This window comes from Leptonychotes weddellii, chromosome 8 (assembly GCF_054177405.1).
Source record: "Leptonychotes weddellii isolate Sample4059 chromosome 8, ASM5417740v2, whole genome shotgun sequence".
Classification (NCBI taxonomy): domain Eukaryota; kingdom Metazoa; phylum Chordata; class Mammalia; order Carnivora; family Phocidae; genus Leptonychotes; species Leptonychotes weddellii.
The window spans coordinates 52,004,838-52,022,513 of NC_138376.1; the positions used below are offsets into that span (position 1 = coordinate 52,004,838).

At 39.5% G+C, this 17,676-nt stretch overlaps 1 protein-coding gene across 4 annotated transcripts in view; it reads left to right on the forward strand.

The window, feature by feature from the left end:
• Nucleotides 1-1,283: 1,283 nt before the first annotated feature.
• Nucleotides 1,284-17,676, forward strand: part of SMAP1 (small ArfGAP 1) — a 163,387-nt gene continuing 146,994 nt past the window's right edge. The window contains exon 1 of one of the 4 annotated variants that reach the window (XM_031023964.2): nt 1,284-1,612. In XM_031023964.2, the coding sequence (XP_030879824.1) occupies nt 1,495-1,612 (118 nt within the window). In that variant the 5' untranslated portion in view covers nt 1,284-1,494. The remainder of the gene's footprint in view (nt 1,613-17,676) is intronic. The other 3 variants (XM_081828483.1, XM_006729508.3, XM_081828484.1) reach the window with 3 other exon arrangements.

Below are 17,676 nucleotides of genomic sequence, written 5' to 3' on the forward strand. Positions count from 1 at the left end.
TGAGGGAGGAGCAGAGAGAGAGAGGGAGAATCTTAATCAGGCTCCATGGCCAGCACGGAGCCCAAGGTGGGGTTCAATCTCACCATCCTGAGATCATGACCTGAGCTGAAATCAAGAGTCAGAGCTTAGTTGACTTAGCCACCCAGGAGCCGGATGAATTGCACAAGCATTTTTGAGATCCTGTGCCAAGAGCAGGGATAGGTGAGCATGAGGGTCACCTTAATGCAGGACCTAGGCTAGGAATTGGCCCTGTAGAAAAGTATAAGACACAGGCCCCGGCTCATTGCCTTTCCTAGCAACTGCTCCACCACAGGCATGTTTATTCTGATTTCTTAAGCCTCATATGAGAAATTGCTAATAAGCCATTATATGCCCAAACAGTCAAATAGCCTCACTCAGGGTTCAAATCCCATGAGGCCCCGTTGGGGAGCTCCGGGTTCTAATTAAGTGTCTTCTTTCCCTAGTTTTCTTTTTCACGCATTAAAGATCACTGCTCATACAGCTTTCTGTTAAAGTGAAAACACCCAGGATTTGCCTCCTTGGCCACACTCTCCCCTCCTTATGAAAGGCTTATTGCTAGGTGTTTTAGACTCTGGAGCCAGATTGCTGCAGACTCGAATCTCAACTCCTCCACTGAGCAGCTCTGCAGCCTGGGCAGAGGCTTAACTCCTCCATGCCTCATTTTACACATCTGTATAATGAGAATATTGTATCATAGGGTTGTGGTAAGGGTTAAACAGGTTGATAGTTCTTGGTACAGAGTAACCACTCAATAAATGTTAGTTCTTAGTAATTGTCACTACCAGGCTATTTCTCTCCCATAAAATGTAAGGGACTGTTTTGACTATTTTATTGCACCCGTATCCTCCAACTTCTAGGAGTTCCTGTTTCAAAACTGCACGTGAATAAACATGGAATGAATACACGAATGCACGCACTTTATATCTGCATTTCCAATGTTGCGTCGTCAAGAGCAAAGGCAAAGGAGCAAGTGTAAGTCACCTCTTTGCAAAGGTTCTTCCTTTACCGGGTTTTACCCGAGGCCCTCTGGGACAATCTCATCCCCATAGTGGGGAAGCCCACAGCGGGCAGTGCGAAGTACCTTCTGGGGATCACCTTAGGCGAACGGCCTAGCACATTAAGTCCCGGCTGGCCGGCTTCCCGGGAAGTTCGGCGCATGCGCACCGCGCCCAGCGTCTGGGTTCCTTCCTGCGCGCTACCCGGAAGCCTCGGCTCCGTCTCCCTCCTTCCCCCTCCCCCTCCCTCGCCGACTCCGGCGGTGCGTGCGGGGCCGGCCCGGCGAGGAGGCGGGACACGTCGGCGCTGCCACCGCCGCCGCCGCTCCTCCTCCAGTTCCAGCTGCTGCCGCCGCCGCCGCTTCCTGGGTTGAGTCCGCCCGCGGTCCCGGCGGCTCCAGGTGTGTTCTCGCTGTCCAGCTCCTGCCCGAGTCCGCCGCCGCCGTAGCTGCCCCGGGCTCCCCGCCCCGCTGCCGAGATGGCGACGCGCTCCTGCCGGGAGAAGGCTCAGAAGCTGAACGAGCAGCACCAGCTCATCCTGTCCAAGCTGCTGAGGGAGGAGGACAACAAGTACTGCGCCGACTGCGAGGCCAAAGGTAGCGCGGACGTCGCCGCCCCTGGTCGGGGCCTCCTGCGGCCGGTGACCTTCCCGTCGCCGCGGCGCCCGGGGCCCGAGCGGACGCCGCGGCTGCGCCCAACTGGCCCCGGCCCTGAGGGGAGGGCGGGCTCAGGCTCGAGTAGCCCCTCACCTCCACCAGAGGCGGCGGCGAGGTCAGGCCAGTGGGCGCCGGCACTGGCCTTAGCCTCCTCTTTCCCGGCCCCGGGGCAGAGCCGGTTCCAGCGTCGCGATGCTCGGACCCTCTACAGGGCCGGGGCCAGAGCCGGGCTGGGATCTCGGAACGGGGCGACTGCCTGGCTAGTGCTTAGGGTTAAAGGGTTGCTCTCCTCCCGCCTCAGCTCGCAGGTACATCCGTGGGTGGGGCCACCCTTAGTCTCGGTCTCCGCCTTGACCCTCCCCCAGTGACCACGGCGTCCCACCTGGGGCTCCGATGCTCCGTATCCCAGGTGGAGCCCTACCTGCCTGCCCACCTGACAGCTTTGTACAGGGTTTTTGCTTCTTCTTGACAAAGGGTATGGTGGTCCTTTTTGGTGGGTTGGAGTTTTACTGAGTGAGACCACTGGGGAGGGGTCTTTGGTAGTAGTAGTAGTAAAATTGTTTTTTTAGTCTGGATATTAACCCGAATGAGGAGGAATTTCATTATATGCGTCTCTTGGACAGTGGGCTTATGTTCCTGAAGCTTTTAATAATTAGATTATCTCTGACCAGTTGTTTTGGGAGAACATGTGGACACCGGTTTGTGTGGCCCAGAACGTTGAAGGTGCATTTTTTAAAGATCCAGAGATTGACAAAAACCTAATTTTAGTTTGTTCCGTTGGAGGGCTTCTGCCTCAGCCTTTAAAATAGATACACTATTTTTAGCCTATATGTTTGGGTTTGGAGATCTGATTTATATTTAATGTCTTATAAGTAATCTCCTGAGAAAAATGTTTCAGATTTTAAAAACAAACCTATCATGTGTTTAGGAAAAGATCTTGCTTATTTCTAAATTGGTTTGTTTATTCGGTGAAGAATAGGTAGTTCTCCAAAGCAAGAGTCCGTCTTTGAAAATGTCATTTCAGGTTTCTGTTATTGACTTAGACTTTTCTTGAAGCTTTACTCTTGTTCCTCAATACTATATAAATGAGTCACGTTTCAGTAGGCTGATAATGTTTGATTAGACTAAGCCACACAGCATCAGCAGGTCACTTCACTACCACACTACCATAACAGGTACCTGATTACTGGAAGATCATGTGGGAATACTGTAACCAGACCATTTTAAGGAGCACTTTTCAATATCACAGTAACTTGACTGACCCAACCTTACTTTTATTCTGGGTAACCTTTCAGATGATGAGTTAAAAATGCCTGATTATTATGGCAGTATTTGTTTACTTGATACTGATTATGTGTGTGTGTGTGTTTTTTGGAGGGGGAATACTGTATTGAGGCTCAATTACTCATCACTGCGCTAGTAAAACACCGAAAAATGGGGCCTTTAAAAGGCCAGAAAAAGAAATGAGCTGCATTTTGAGTGAGAAGTAACATGGTTAAAAAGAGATGTTAGTAAAAAAAAAAAAAGAGATGTTAGTATATATTAAATCTATTAAAAATTGAATAGTAACAGTTTCAGTAAGTACTTTCATTAGGTATAGAAATAAGTGAAAAATAATTTTTGTTTAAATTTCTGTCCCCGAAAAAGTACTTTATAAAATCAGATTTTCACTGATGCTTCCTAAAATAATGTATAGGTTTTGATAAATCCATTATGTGCCACATGATAACATTTTCATTCTCGTTTTTTGAAGTGAGGAGAGGAGAATCATGTACTTTTTAAATTAGAACAAAAATTTTATTCTAACAGAAGGAAAAGGGAGCATTAGTTTTGTTTGCTGTTTGTATTGCCACTGAGGTCCATGGATATATATTGAATGAATGTTTTTATTTTGGTTTTGTTTGGTCTTTTGTTTGTGGGTTTGTTTTTGAGAAATGTAGGAAGAGGGAGAGAAGAGAGTAGCATCAAGAGTTTGAGGGTGAAGGGCATGAACTCCAGTCATGATTTGGAAAGATCCTTAGTTTTTCCTTGATGCTGCTAAGTATTGAATAATATTAAAATGAGCTTCTAAATTATTTCACTGTTTTATCCTCTCGTCCAGGAAAAAATATCACAGTTAAGTTTAATTAGACTTGATTTCATAGTTGTAGTAGTTGAAAAATTTGACATGATTGGGCTATTGATATAATTAAATATATTTTGTAAAATTTTTGAGTCTTCGATATGGTTGAAGCCCATTAAGAGCTCTCTTAGTAGAGTTCTTGGCTTGTTAAATGATTTTGGATTTATTGTTATATATGCCAGATGACATAGTAAATGTAGGTAGTGAAATTCTGATTAAATGTATTTTTAAAAGACATGCTATGGTTCTTACTCTGCAGCTCAGCTATTAAAAGAGGTTCCATACTGTATATGTGTATTAATGTTTTCTTCACTGTCTAATAAACTACATCAAGCCTTTCATGTATTTTTGAAGCTATTTCTTAGTTAACTCAATTTTCTTTTCTTTCACAAAATACTTCCCCACTGCTCTTTGAGAACATGTACGAAAGACTAAAGTCTAGGGCTAAAGATTACCCTATTCTCTTGACTTTAATAATAGTTGGCAAAGTTATATCAATTGGATTTTGACATTTTCTTACTGAGTCATCAGTGTGTGTGTTTCCTGAATTGACATTATTTAGGAAGTAAGGAAGGAGAAAAGGATGGCATAGGTGCCAGTTTCCTGCTCATGATCCGACACTTACCAGATCTGTTGAACAACTGGAGAATGAGAACAGACAGATGGATCTGAGCTTCCTCTCCCTGGCCTCATTTGTGACTCTGTGGGAGTTTTAATGCAGTTCTATTGGTTATTAGTTGGTGGCAGTTTATGGAGCAGTGAAGATTTAGGGCCCCTTGCCAATCTAAAGTTTAGTTTTTAGTATTTAAAGTTTCATTCACAGTTAATACTAGCTTTGATTCCGAACATGTGTTGGAATGAAAATGTGTCTCTTGCCCAGTAAGTTTTGGGGTAATCAGAAACATAAGGTTTTTGAACCCTTAAGGGATTGTTTTGTTCCACCTGTTTGGTATTAAGAGGGTAAGCTCCTTGCCCAGATCAGGCCCAGATCAAGCACTTATTTCTTCATTCCACAGATCTTGACTGTAGGGGACACCACTAAGCACTACTGGATTATGGGGCTAAAAAAATTAGTAAGACCTAAAGGAGTTTGTTTAGTGAGGACTGCATTTTTGCAAATGAATAATTCCAAAACAATGTACTAAGTATTATAATAGTGGTTGTAAGAAGTACCCCCCTCTCTACTTATTTTGGGCTGCTCTCCCTATTGCATCTGACTTTTGTCTATTGGTTGTCTTCACAGTTCCTAGAATGCTGCCTCAAGGCCTTTGCACATGCTGTTCTTTCTGCCCAGGAAGCTCTCTAACAGTTTTTTGCCTGATCAGTTTTATGTATCATCCAGTTTCTGCTTAAATGTCTCTTGAAGGGAAATGATTCTCCCCTCTTAGGTTAGGCTTCCCTTTATACGTATAAGACACATCCTGAATATTTTATTACTCTTACTACAGTTGTAATTAAACATTATTTGGGTATTTATTGGGTAATCTATTTCTGTTGAATTATAGCTATAAGAGAAGAGATCTTGTTTGTCTTGTTTAGGCTTGTATCCCCAGCCCTCTACACAATGTGATAGGTTAATGTAACTCTTTTGAATGAATGAATGTGAATGAGTACAGAGCTGAAGGGAGGCAGCAGGATATGTGGAAATGGGTTCACATATGGGCATGTGGAGTGACCTGCTGGGAAATATTCACGGGAGTCTTGTTTGAGTTAGGTTCCGAAAGTGGAGTGGGATTTCAGCAGATGGAGAAGGAATTGAAGGGCACAGTTAGCTGCACATACAAGGTACAGGTATATAAGAGAACATAAGAGGTTTCCATGTGGCCTTTTTAGGGTAAGCTTTCTCTAAGCATGACCGGATTTGATGGTAGCAGGTCAGGAAGAACTAAAATGGTGAGAGATTCCAGGCATGTCACCTAATTACAACAGCAGTGTGAGAAAGAGTGTAAGGATCTGACCTCACCTACTGTCAGTGTGTTGTAAATTGGGGTATAGGGCAGGAAACAGAACGACTGTAGCTATTTTAAGGAACAGGTGCTTACATTGGAAGGGGTGGAAGAGCAAAAATCAGGGAGCCACTACTGGACTAACGGTTTCAAGGCCATATGCTAATACCATTGCTACCGCTCACACCACTACTGCCGCAGCTGCTTCTCACCCACGAAACCGGTGAACTGATGGGGGAATCGGGACTGTGGTTACTGCCGCCATTCAGTGTCTACTAGACATTTTTGTCAGTTGCCCTTACTATAGGAAGATGGCCTTTGTTGAACTTGTGCCTTCCACGTGCAAATAACTGGCAGACCTGTGTCCAACACTTGGCCGGCAAGGGAGTCTTTTAGCTTTCTAATCTCTTCAAAATGTAGAAACAAGAAGTGGAGGTTGTGAGACTCAATCCAGGAGTCTACTACGAGGCAGTGAGGATGGAGAACATTTTCATTAAGTGTTTGATATTTAAGAGTTCTTATATAAACTTATTTTAAAGTAATTCATACTAAAAAGTAAAGTTCACCTTGAGAAAATGATGCTTATGATGATGTTGATGCTGTGGGATAAATACATATAAACGAAATCTGTGATGATAGTTCATCTAAAGAGACCTGCCAATCTGAAAGTTCCCCCAAAATGCTAACCTTCAGTTGGATGGGTCTGTTGTTCTTATAATTCTGCTGATCTTGAGGTTTTCTCTGGTGATTATGTGTAGAGCCCTGGTGTCAGAGCTGGGATAGAAACCACTGGTCTCTCTCTGACTCATCAGTTTAAAACTTCGACTGCATGTTGTCCCCTTCTTTTTTTTCCCCTCCCAATTCTTTTCCTTTGTCATTTTTTTTAAAGATTAAAATATTCTTTCATTACTTGATTTCAATACAAGATATATATAGCCCTGTACAAGATATATATAACCTTTATTGACATGTAAGGATTTGAACCCATGCTCTCTTTAAGGCAAAGGCAAATGTTTGACATTCTAATTATATATTTTATAAACTCAAGCCTTTTCTACTGTTGTTACTACTATGACTACTGCTAATAGTCTTTTCACTAGATAGAATCAACTCACTTTTCTTTCCATTTCTCAAAAGAAGATCAAAGAAACTTGGAGGCCATTTTGTTTGTTGACTGCCTTATATTCTGACCCCTGTAAAGAATTGATTTAATATATATATAATTTTGTTGGTAAATCAGTATTTTCTGGGCATTACAAAGATTAAATATCATGTCAGATACTGTTGTGTGTTCTAAAAAGTTTTGGGTATGGTCCACAAACTAGTTAGGGATCTCAATAGACATGAGACAATGATGTGTTAAATTCTAGCCTATGCGTAGACTGTAGATTCATTAAAAGTTTAGTGTTGGGAAAGCTCAGTGACTTGGAAAAGATAGGGAGAAAGGAGAAGAAAGTAAGAGGTAAGGTTGGAAGTTCAAAAAAAAAAAAAAGGAAGAATGAAAAAGCAAGTAATAACATTACATATACACAAAAGTTATATGGTGCTTTCTTCTTGCCAGGCAGTTTTGTGAGCATTTTACATATATTAACTCATTTAATCCTCAGAACAACCTTTTGAGGTAGGTAATATTATTCCATCTTACAAATGAGGAAACAGACACACAGAACTTAAGTAACTTTCCCAAAGTTATACAGCTAAGAAGTGGTAGAGCCAGGAATTTCTTCATTAAAAGAAAAATTTTTTGGATGGCTACTATATTTCAGGCATTCTAGGAGCTGGGGATGAAGCGGGGAACAGGTAGATAAGATCCAAGCTCTAAAGGATCTACTAGTCTGTTAGTCTGTTGGAAGCAGGACTGACTTGCAAAGTTGGCCCTTGACTGGCATCAGGGAACTTGGATTTGGGAAGATCTCATTACCCTAAGGGGTAAGAGTCAGTCACTGTGTCCAAACTGTTTGTACAAACTGTGTGGTTTATGTTAAATGCCTGCTTTCCTTCTGGGAGTCTGGAATTTCCATATATACTAGGCAAGGGTGCCTATGTGACAAGCCTCCCTGCCCACCCTCCCTCCGGTACTCTAGGCACCGAGTTCTCTAATGAGACTCTAATGAGTCTCTAATGAGTAATATTTCACACTTGTCAGAAATCATTACTGAGACAGTTGAGTGTGTCTGGTGCAACTCCACCAGAAGGGGACACCTGGACATTTGTGCCTGTTTTCTCCTGAACTTTGCTCCATGTACCTTTTCTCTTTGCTAATTATGCTTGGTATCCTTCTGCTGTAATAAATAAATTACAGTGATTAGTACAACTGTATTTTTTTTTTTAAGATTTTATTTATTTATTTGAGACAGAGAGAATGAGAGAGAGAGAGCACATGAGAGGGGGGAGGGTCAGAGGGAGAAGCAGGCTCCCTGCTCGGCAGGGAGCCCGATGCGGGACTCGATCCCGGGACTCCAGGATCATGACCTGAGCCGAAAGCAGTCGCTTAACCAACTGAGCCACCCAGGCGCCCAGTACAACTGTATTTTGAGACTTGTGAGTCCTCTTAGCAAATTACCAAACCTGAGGGTGGTTTTGTGAACCTCAGAATATATTTGATAATATATATTTTCCTCCAATATATTGTAAAGGATATATTGGAATCTCAGTGTATCTCGGCTAGCTCTAGAACCTAACCTACCACCAAGGGTACAGCCCAGAGAAGCAGGTATTAGCATTAGAAGAAATTCTGGCTTTACTGGGATGATATGGAAGTAGGAAGATGGACTGTAAGATCAAGATTTGAATTTACAAGATCTAGCTCCAGAGCTATTAATTGCATGTTTGATGACATGAACGATAAAACACATGCTTTTGCAGTTGAAATTTTGTGATAGAAGAGACTATTACTTTAAAGCTGACAGTGTATTTCTGAGAGAGGTTATTGCCAAATATGTTCCAGCATGGACAGTGTCTTTGTCTTATCTCTTTGCTTTTAATAGCAGAACCACCATAACTTCAAAATACTAACATAAAGCAGAATTTTTTCTGATCACTAAACTTTATTCTACAAATTGAATTCTTTTGTGTGTGGTGTGTGTGTGTGTGTGTGTGTGTGTGTTTTGTTTTTTGGTCTTCCATATAGTTTCTTTGTTTTCTCTTTCTGCAGTTCTATTCTTAGGTTAGGTACTGATCATCTACCCTGGCTTTTTAAACCATAGGAACAACCTGATAGAATTGAAAGAGCACTGACCTGGATTAAGTTAGTAAAGCTAGGTTTGAGTCTACTCTTTGCCTCACTTGGTGACCAGTTGTCCCTGTCCTCAGTGAGCCTTACTGCAAAGATTTATTTCAACTCTGATGTGATCTGTGTTCTTGTCTGAAACTCATGCTTCTTGTGACTTCTGTGTTGGTATTTACTATTATCGTTAATTTTTAAAAATTGTATTATTAAGGGTTTATATTTTAGGGCCTTATTGAACTTTGGATCATGGTCAAACCTGTATACTTTTTAAAGCTTTTCACTGATGACTTAGGTCTTCCTGAGCAGATTTACCTGGTGTTCTATCTTTAATTATCTCAAGCCATATCATATAACTTGCAAGAATATTCCTCATAGATTGAGGACTCCTTTTGTTTGAATCTTTTTCCCTTTAATGCCAGTAAGATCAAAGAAATAACTATCTGTCTAGTCATCTACTAAAGCCATACTTTAAGACTGTATAGCCATACGTAGCCCTTCATTTAGTCATACATAGTACCATACATACATACCATTTAGTCATACATAATACCGTATAGAAATGATTTAAAAAATTTCACTTAAGACAGAGCTTCGATAAGATACTATTGGAAATATGTGCTGATTTCATGCTCATGTACATTTTGAATGGTAAATGTGAGGCCTTTGAGAGTCTAAAGGGCAGAGAGTTATAAGCCTTCTAGTAATTCTCCATTCTCTGTGCATCCTCCTCCTCCCCTCAACAATTTTTGGTCTCCCTTTCACAAGAGATCCAAGTGATTGCTTTTAGGCATGATGGATGATAGACTTCCAGACGTTTATCACTGATCTTTTGTAAAGAGTGCATTTCAAGGACCAGTGATTAGCTTGAACCCAAACTTAAAAAGAAAATAAAGGGGATTTTAAAACTTCTGTGGGAAGTCATATTTAGGATAGCTTTATCTTCCAATACAAGAACATTCATTAAAAATTATGGTTTAGGGCGCCTGGGTGGCTCAGTTGGTTAAGCGACTGCCTTCGGCTCAGGTCATGATCCTGGAGTCCCTGGATCGAGTCCCGCATCGGGCTCCCGGCTCGGCAGGGATCCTGCTTCTGCCTCTGATCCTCCCCCCTCTCATGTGCTCTCTCTCTCTCATTCTCTCTGTCTCAAATAAATAAATAAAAAAAATCTTAAAAAAAAAATTATGGTTTAGTCTAGTTTAGATGTTTTTTAGTTCATGCATTTCTACTCTTGAAAGTTGCTTTTGGTGTAGGGTGGTAATGGTGCATAGTGCCAAAAAACTAGCAGAAGTACCATTTTTAAAGAGAAATGATCATCCCTAGCATATTAATTTCCTATTCCTGCAATAACAAATTATCACAAACTTAGTGGCTTAAAACAACACAAATTACTGTCTTATAGTTCTGGAGGTTAGAATCCAAAATAAGTCTGTTTCCTCATCTTTTCCAGCTCCTAGAAGTCACCTGTGATGTTTGCTTCATGGCCCCTTCCTCCATCTTCATTGTGTTATCTTCAGGTCACTCTCTGCCTTTTTGTGCTTGCATCAATACATCTCTTTCTGTAGGTCTTTTAAGGATGCTTGTGATTACATTGGGTTTACCTGGATAAACCTCAGTGTCCTTAAACACACTTGCAAAGTGTCTCTTGCCATGAAAGGTAACATATTTGCAGATTAGAGGAATTGAAACATGGACATCTTTGGGGATCACTATTCTGCTTCCCACAGGTGGATTTGTAATAAAAATTGTATAGCACACCTAGATTTTTATTAAAGGTACTGCTCTGCGTGTACTTAACATGGCATAGGATGGTGAAGTTAGTACAATTCAAATTAGGAATTCTTACAGAAATTATTTTAAAAGTATATGCATGCAAGAGTCATTTAACAGACTCTGCAACACTGTGATTTATGTAGAAAATCTTCAGAAATTTACCAAGAAAGCGATTAGAATCAATAATTGAGTTTCATTAAGGTTAATATAGAAAAGTTAACTATTTCTGTATACCAGCAACAAACAATTGGAAGTTGAAATAAAAATTACTTACAATGGCATAAACATTTGAAAACTTGGGGATAAGTTTAACAAAATACATGCAAGACTTCTGTACCATAAACTTACCAAAGATGGCTAAGAGAAATTAAAGTGTACCTAACGAAATGGAGAGATATACCATGTTCATGGATTAGAGGATGCAGTCTTTGTTTTTGTTTTTGTTTTTTTTAGATTTTATTTATTTGAGATAAAGAGTGAGAGAGAGCATGGGGGTGGGGGACGAGGGGCAGAGGGAGAAGGAGAAGCAGCTCCCTGCTGAGAAGGGAGTCTGATGTGGGGCTTGATCCCAGGACCCTGGAATTATGACCTGAGCTGAAGTCAGATGCTTAACTGACTGAGCCACCCAGGTACCCCGCTGTGTACAATTTTAATGTTAAACTTGTATAATCTTAATAAATGTTGGTATATTAATAGGATTGTCTGTGATGACTATTACATGATATAATGTACATGAAGCACATATAGTTCGATAGTACGTAGTCAGTAAATGTTGGATTTGAATTTTAAGTCATGCATGATTAGACCTACAAACACTTTTGTTTTCTTTTCCTTCCAATTACTTTATTTTATTTTTATTATTATTTTTTTAAGATGTGCTTGTTTTTTTACTTTTGTATTAGGTTTTTAATTTTAATTCCAGTATAGCTACATATAGTGTTATATTAGTTTCAGGTGTACAGTATAGTAATTCAATAATTCTGTACATTACTCAGTGCTCATCATGATAAGTATACTCTTTAATCCCCATCACCTATTTCACCCATCCCCACACCCACCTCCCCTCTGGTAACCATCAGTTTGTTCCCTCTAGTTAAGAGTGTTTCTTAGTTTGTCTGTCTCTTTTTTTCTTTGCTTGTGTGTTTTGTTTCTTAAGTTACACATGAGTGAAATCATAGGGTGTTTGTCTTTCTCTGACTTATTTCACTTAGCATTATACTCTCTAGCTCTTCTGATTACTTTTTAAGAGAATTGTCCAAGGTTTCAGATGTAAGAAAACTTCCTCCTCCAGATTTTCCCTAAGTTTTATTGTTGTGCAATTTTTCTGAATTTTAAGTGTTTTTTAACTTAAAGTTGTAATTGATTATGGGGGTTAACTTTTTGATGTAATTCCTGTAGGAAGTAAAAACCCCCAAACTATCCAAATATTTGATATAGACACATTCTCTTTGTAATGTGGTTTCCTTGTCTATTTGCATTATTTTTTTTATAAGCAAAGGTTACTAGTCTATTCCTACTATTACTCTTCCCATATTATCAGATTAAAACAAATGTTTTTTCATTGTGGAAATTATGCTCAACTATTGTACAGAAGTAGTTTCCCTTCTTTTGTTTATTTACTGGAAATTAGTTGTTATCTGGGCTTTGTTTTTTAGTGGAGACAATGATTTTACTTCCGTAGATAAGACAAGGCTGTCAGGTGATTGCCTTCTTTTTTGGCCTTTTATTTCTTGTCCCAAATTTGGGCAATTATACTTTTGACTGTTTTTAACTGAGTTGGTAAAGTATGCCGGTAAACAACAGGAAACAAAGGTTTTTACCTAAAATAAATGTTTGTCTAGCTTTCAAAAAAAAAAAAAAGTTAAGGGGGCTTCCAGTTTCTACCCTGGCTTTAAGACCGGAAGGATCTTCAAGTCTCCACTCCACCCTAACAACAAGTAAAAAGCTGAGCTTTTTAGATCTTCAGAGAAGTGAGGTCACAGGGCAAACTGCTGTCCCCAAAATAGGAGAGATCAGCAAATACAGAGAATCACAACTCAGTTACAACTCTGTGAGAACCAGTACTGGGGTAGAAAACCTGTAATTGGCAAGTTGCTGGAGCTCACTGTGGACAAATCTGAGAGTCAAAAACTACAGGGGGTTTAGTTATGGGGATGGTCCCCATACTTTTGTGAGTTTTACCTCCAGGAGCTTAACACGGTGAATATGGGAGAAAAATCTAATGCTTCTGTCAGGGAAAGGAGAAAAGGAACCATTTTGAAATAATACCAGAGCATTCTATTCTTCTTAGCAAGGTCTGCCCTCTGGAGAAACTATTTAACTAGAGCTTAACTGACTTGGGAAGGGAAATATCTGACTCCATCCACCTGTAGCCTTTCACAGGAGAGAAGGGAAATGCCAATTCCAGCTACTCTAGCCAACCTATCTCATGGGGAACGGGGAGAGGTCTGGTAGGGGGCACTGATATTTGTGAAACTCACAGTGCAGAGGCAGAGGCTGACTGAAAGACAGACCTAATCATAGAACTTTGGGATGCTTTTCCACTGCATTACTAAAACTGTTCACAGCAGTTACTTTTATCCAGTACATCATTTCCAGCTGTCCATAAAAAATTACAAGGCATACTAGAAGGCAAAAAAAATAGTTGAGGTTCTTAAATTTCACAGTGAAAATGTTTCAGATAACAGAAGTATGGCTTCAGGCTGCCAGTTCACATCTTGTGAGATCTAAATATAATTGGAAAAACATGTAAAAATATTTTCGTATATTTAAATGAATGTATAAAGCATATGTATATATAATCTATATAAATGGCTAAAGTAATGTTCAGTTTGAATAAACTTGTTCACATCAAATCTATTCCAACCTTGTCTAGTTTAAAAGGTTCTGAAGTTTTTGTGGAGAGTATCAGTCTCAAATAATACTGTTAACCCAGCTAAGGGACAGATCTGTAAACCATTCCCACTCAACTGAGCTATAATCTTTATGGTAGATCTTGAATACTCATATTCAAATTATTTTCAGAATTCACATGAAGTAAGGAACATTATACTGATCAGTGACATTTCATATATGTATGTGTTCCTTGAAAATATTTTAAGTGGAGGTTGTAATTACTCTTTATATTAAACCTGGGTTTAATATTTCTTTACCAGGTCAATGATATGAAAAAAATTGGGAGGGGGACTCTTCTAAGTTAAAAGGAACTTAATGGATATAACTAACCACAGTCCCTGGTCCTTGAGAGGATACTTTTTGAAAAAGATCTTTACAAAAAAATTTTGTGGGGAAGCACGGTTGTAGAAAATAGAATACATACTAAATATTAGATGACACTGAGAACTTATTAATTTTAGTAGGTGTGATAATACTGTGGTTATGGGGAGAAAATTTATATTTTTTAGAGATTCATACCGAAAAAGTTAGAGGTGGTATCTTGATGCCTGAAATTACCATACTTTATAAAAAATGAAAATATGACAAAATCTTAACAATTGTTGAACCTGGACGGTGGGTATGTGGGTATTCACTATACTGTTCTTTCTTCCTGTTCTGTATTTGAAAATTTTTGATAATAAAAATTAAGAAAAAAATTTTTACTTTTTGTGTTTAAGGAATAAACTCAAGCTACCAGATAAGTAAGGGGTCCTTCCTGCACATAAAAAATGTTCAGTTCTTCTTGGTCTGCAGGTTGTTTTTTTTTTTTTTTTTTTTCCAGTTGAAAGAATAACACTAATTAACTAGTCTTGACTAATAGTATGTTTCTGGACATTTATATAATCTTATACTGAATGACTATTTTTTAATATATATCAACTATTCTTAACATGTTCAGAGTCTGTGTAAACATACCAAGAGAACAAAAGAAGTTTTAAAAAAATCAAACTATGATTACAAAGACAGTGTGATTAAGGAATAATTACATTAACTATTGGCTCTTTATGATAGGCCCTTAATCATTTTAGGATGCTGGTCAGAAAAGGATTATCACAGAGCTGTTTTAGTGCTGTGTAGCTGTTGTTAAAAAGCATTTGAAAATGCATAATGTATATTCTAATTTTACTTCTCCATCACCCTGTTTTTCAAGAACACATTGAAAAGAACTGCCACAAACCATGAAAAGACACCAGAACCTCTACTGCTAATCATTATCTTGGATTTTATCCAAGGGTCACTTAAAGAAGTATTCATTTCACAGGTTTTTTTTTTTTTAAAGATTTTATTTATTTATCTGAGAGAGAGCGAGAGAGAGCACAAGTGGGGTGAAGGGCAGAGGGAGAAGCAGACTCCCTGATGAGCAGGGAGTCCGATGGGGGGACTCCATCCCGGGACTCCGGGATCACGACCCGAGCCGAAGGCAGACACTCAACCGACTGAGCCACCCAGGCGCCCCATTTCACAGGTATTTTATGAACACCAATTAAGTGTAAGGCACTACTGCTAATTGCTGTATGAATTGAAGTTGCGTAAGGTATGTGAATCCAGACCCCAAGGCTTTCTGTATTATTTAGGACTTTCCATTGTAGGGCATAGAAACAGGACTAGAATTAACTTAAGCAAAATAGCACTGGGCATTGGTGTTTTTTGTTTTGTTTTGTTTTGTTTTTTTAATCAGAAGAGGAGGGAGACTTGCCTCACATGACTCAGTTCTTGAACCTCTTTTCTGTTTGTATTCACTCCCTTGCCAATCTCATCCAGTCTCTTGCTTTTAACTATTGACTATAATTCGATTCCCAGTTAAATATCTTCAGACCAGAAGATCTTGTCCTAGGACTCCCTACTGATAACATCCAACCGTATGTGGTTGTGCATTCAGTAGCTCCAAATGAACATGTCTTAACTGAAATCTTGATCTTCATTTTCTAAACCTACTCCTTGGGCAGTGTTGCCCATCATACTCTGCCCTTTTGCTCTGGCCCTGAGGCTGTCACTAGAACTGTTGAGTTTAAAACACCAAATCAGCTGTAGTCCAGGGATTAGAAAGCTACATCTGCTTTACAACACCTGTAAACCGGTGATTAAGTACTGGAGTTTAGGGTCTGTCCATCATCCGCATCAAAAGTGCTTCTTCACGCCCCAGAGGCTGGAGACTAGACATTTTATGATCTTGCCTTCCTACAGAAAATAGCCAAAAAGGGCAGGAAGATAATCACCTCACTTTTGCTTTCAAATATTGCATAAGTGCATCTAATTGGTGGAAACATTCTCATTCAGAACTCTATAAAGAATCTGAGAAATAGAGCTTTTTAGCTTTACATCCTCTGAATACAGGAGGGCACACCAGAAATAGGGTGGGATAAATACCTACCATGGTTTCTGTCTTAGCGAGTTGCATCAGAATGAATAGGATGTGCATAGCCTTTTTTTCTATCTTTGGCTCTCTCTGTGTCTCTGGGTCTGTAACACATGATTTTTCTTGCCTGCTTTACTCTTTACTGACTACTTTCCCTTATTCATGTGCTTGCCTATACCTCACGAGTTCCTAAGTCTATGTGACCTGTTATTTGGCTTCCTACAGGTGGTTGTCTCTTTCTTTGGATCATATACTGTATTCCTGGGTGAGATGAACTGGCCCAGCCTGGGCCATATGCCCCATCCCTGGTCACTGTGGCATGGAGGCAGGAGAGCTGCAGGAACAACAAGCAGGGGTTCCTTTTCCATGGCTAAGAGCAAGCAAGGTCTCAAGGAAGAGTAGCTTATATAGTTAAAAATATTAATACAAGATTTAGAGGAAAATTTGATTCAAAACAAATTTGAATGAAGTGTTTAGTTTTAGCAGAGTTTTAGCAGAAAAAGTCAGGAAGAATGAGGAAGGGGAGAGTAACGGGTCTGAAATGTAAGGGACAATTAGATGATGAAGTCATTTGCTGAGAATAAGGATAGTGGGACTTTTTAGGGCATTTAAATCTATTCTCTGCATAGAATACTTGCTAATAGTAAGTATTTTAAAAGTATTTTAAACTAATCAGTCCCCTCATTGATGGGCATTTGCTTTCTAACTTGTGGTTACAAACAGTCCTCTTTGTGTACACAAAATTATTTCCTCAGAGTCTTATATGTGAAAAGTATATATTAGAGTATGCAGATTAAAGCCTGTTTGATTAGTATTGCCAGGAATCTTGGGGCCAGTTTACCTTCCCACCAGTAGTGTATAAAGACTGGCTGACCCTCTGCACCCGGCCTGTCACTGGGTGTTCGTGTTTTTGAAAAGTTTTCTTAATATGGTTAGTGAACCTTGTTATCACACTGTTGTGTTTTATTTCTTAAAATTAATCGTTTTTAATGTGCTTATTGGTCATTTTTATTCTTTTATGATTTGCCCCTTCATTTTGGGGGCAGGGGGTGGCTTTCTTTTTCACATTTTTCTCTTGACTAGTCATTGGGCCACAACACAAAATTCCAGGCAACATTCATTTCTGTGAGTATGGTGGTAGGCAGCACCATTCACTCCTAGATTCTATAAGCCCGACAGTAAGTAATGGTGGAGCACTTTGGGAAGATTTTCAGACTTTGATTTACATTTTGATCTGCATTTTTTTTTATAAGTATGAAATTATAGAAAATTTAGAGGTGTAAGAGACCTGTCATTTACCTGGTCTGATCTCCTAGTAGAGTCATGAAACCAATCAAGAGAGGTTAAATGACTTGCTCAAAACTTTGTAACAATGAGAGAACTTGGGAGTTAACTCAAGTTATCTGGTCTGCTGTTTTCTGAGTCCACAGATGAATATGTCACCCTTGGCCTTTGCAAAAGGTAACTCTCAGCTTTTTTATTTTTTCTTTTTTTTTACATTCACAATCTATATAATGAGAAGGATGGTAAATTCTGCGTTCTTTTGCTTAACCAAACCCTGTCTATGTAATGATTGGATATTAAGAAAAAAATTGGTAATCACAGTGAGAAATGGTTGCATATTAAGTATTTACTTAGCCAGGT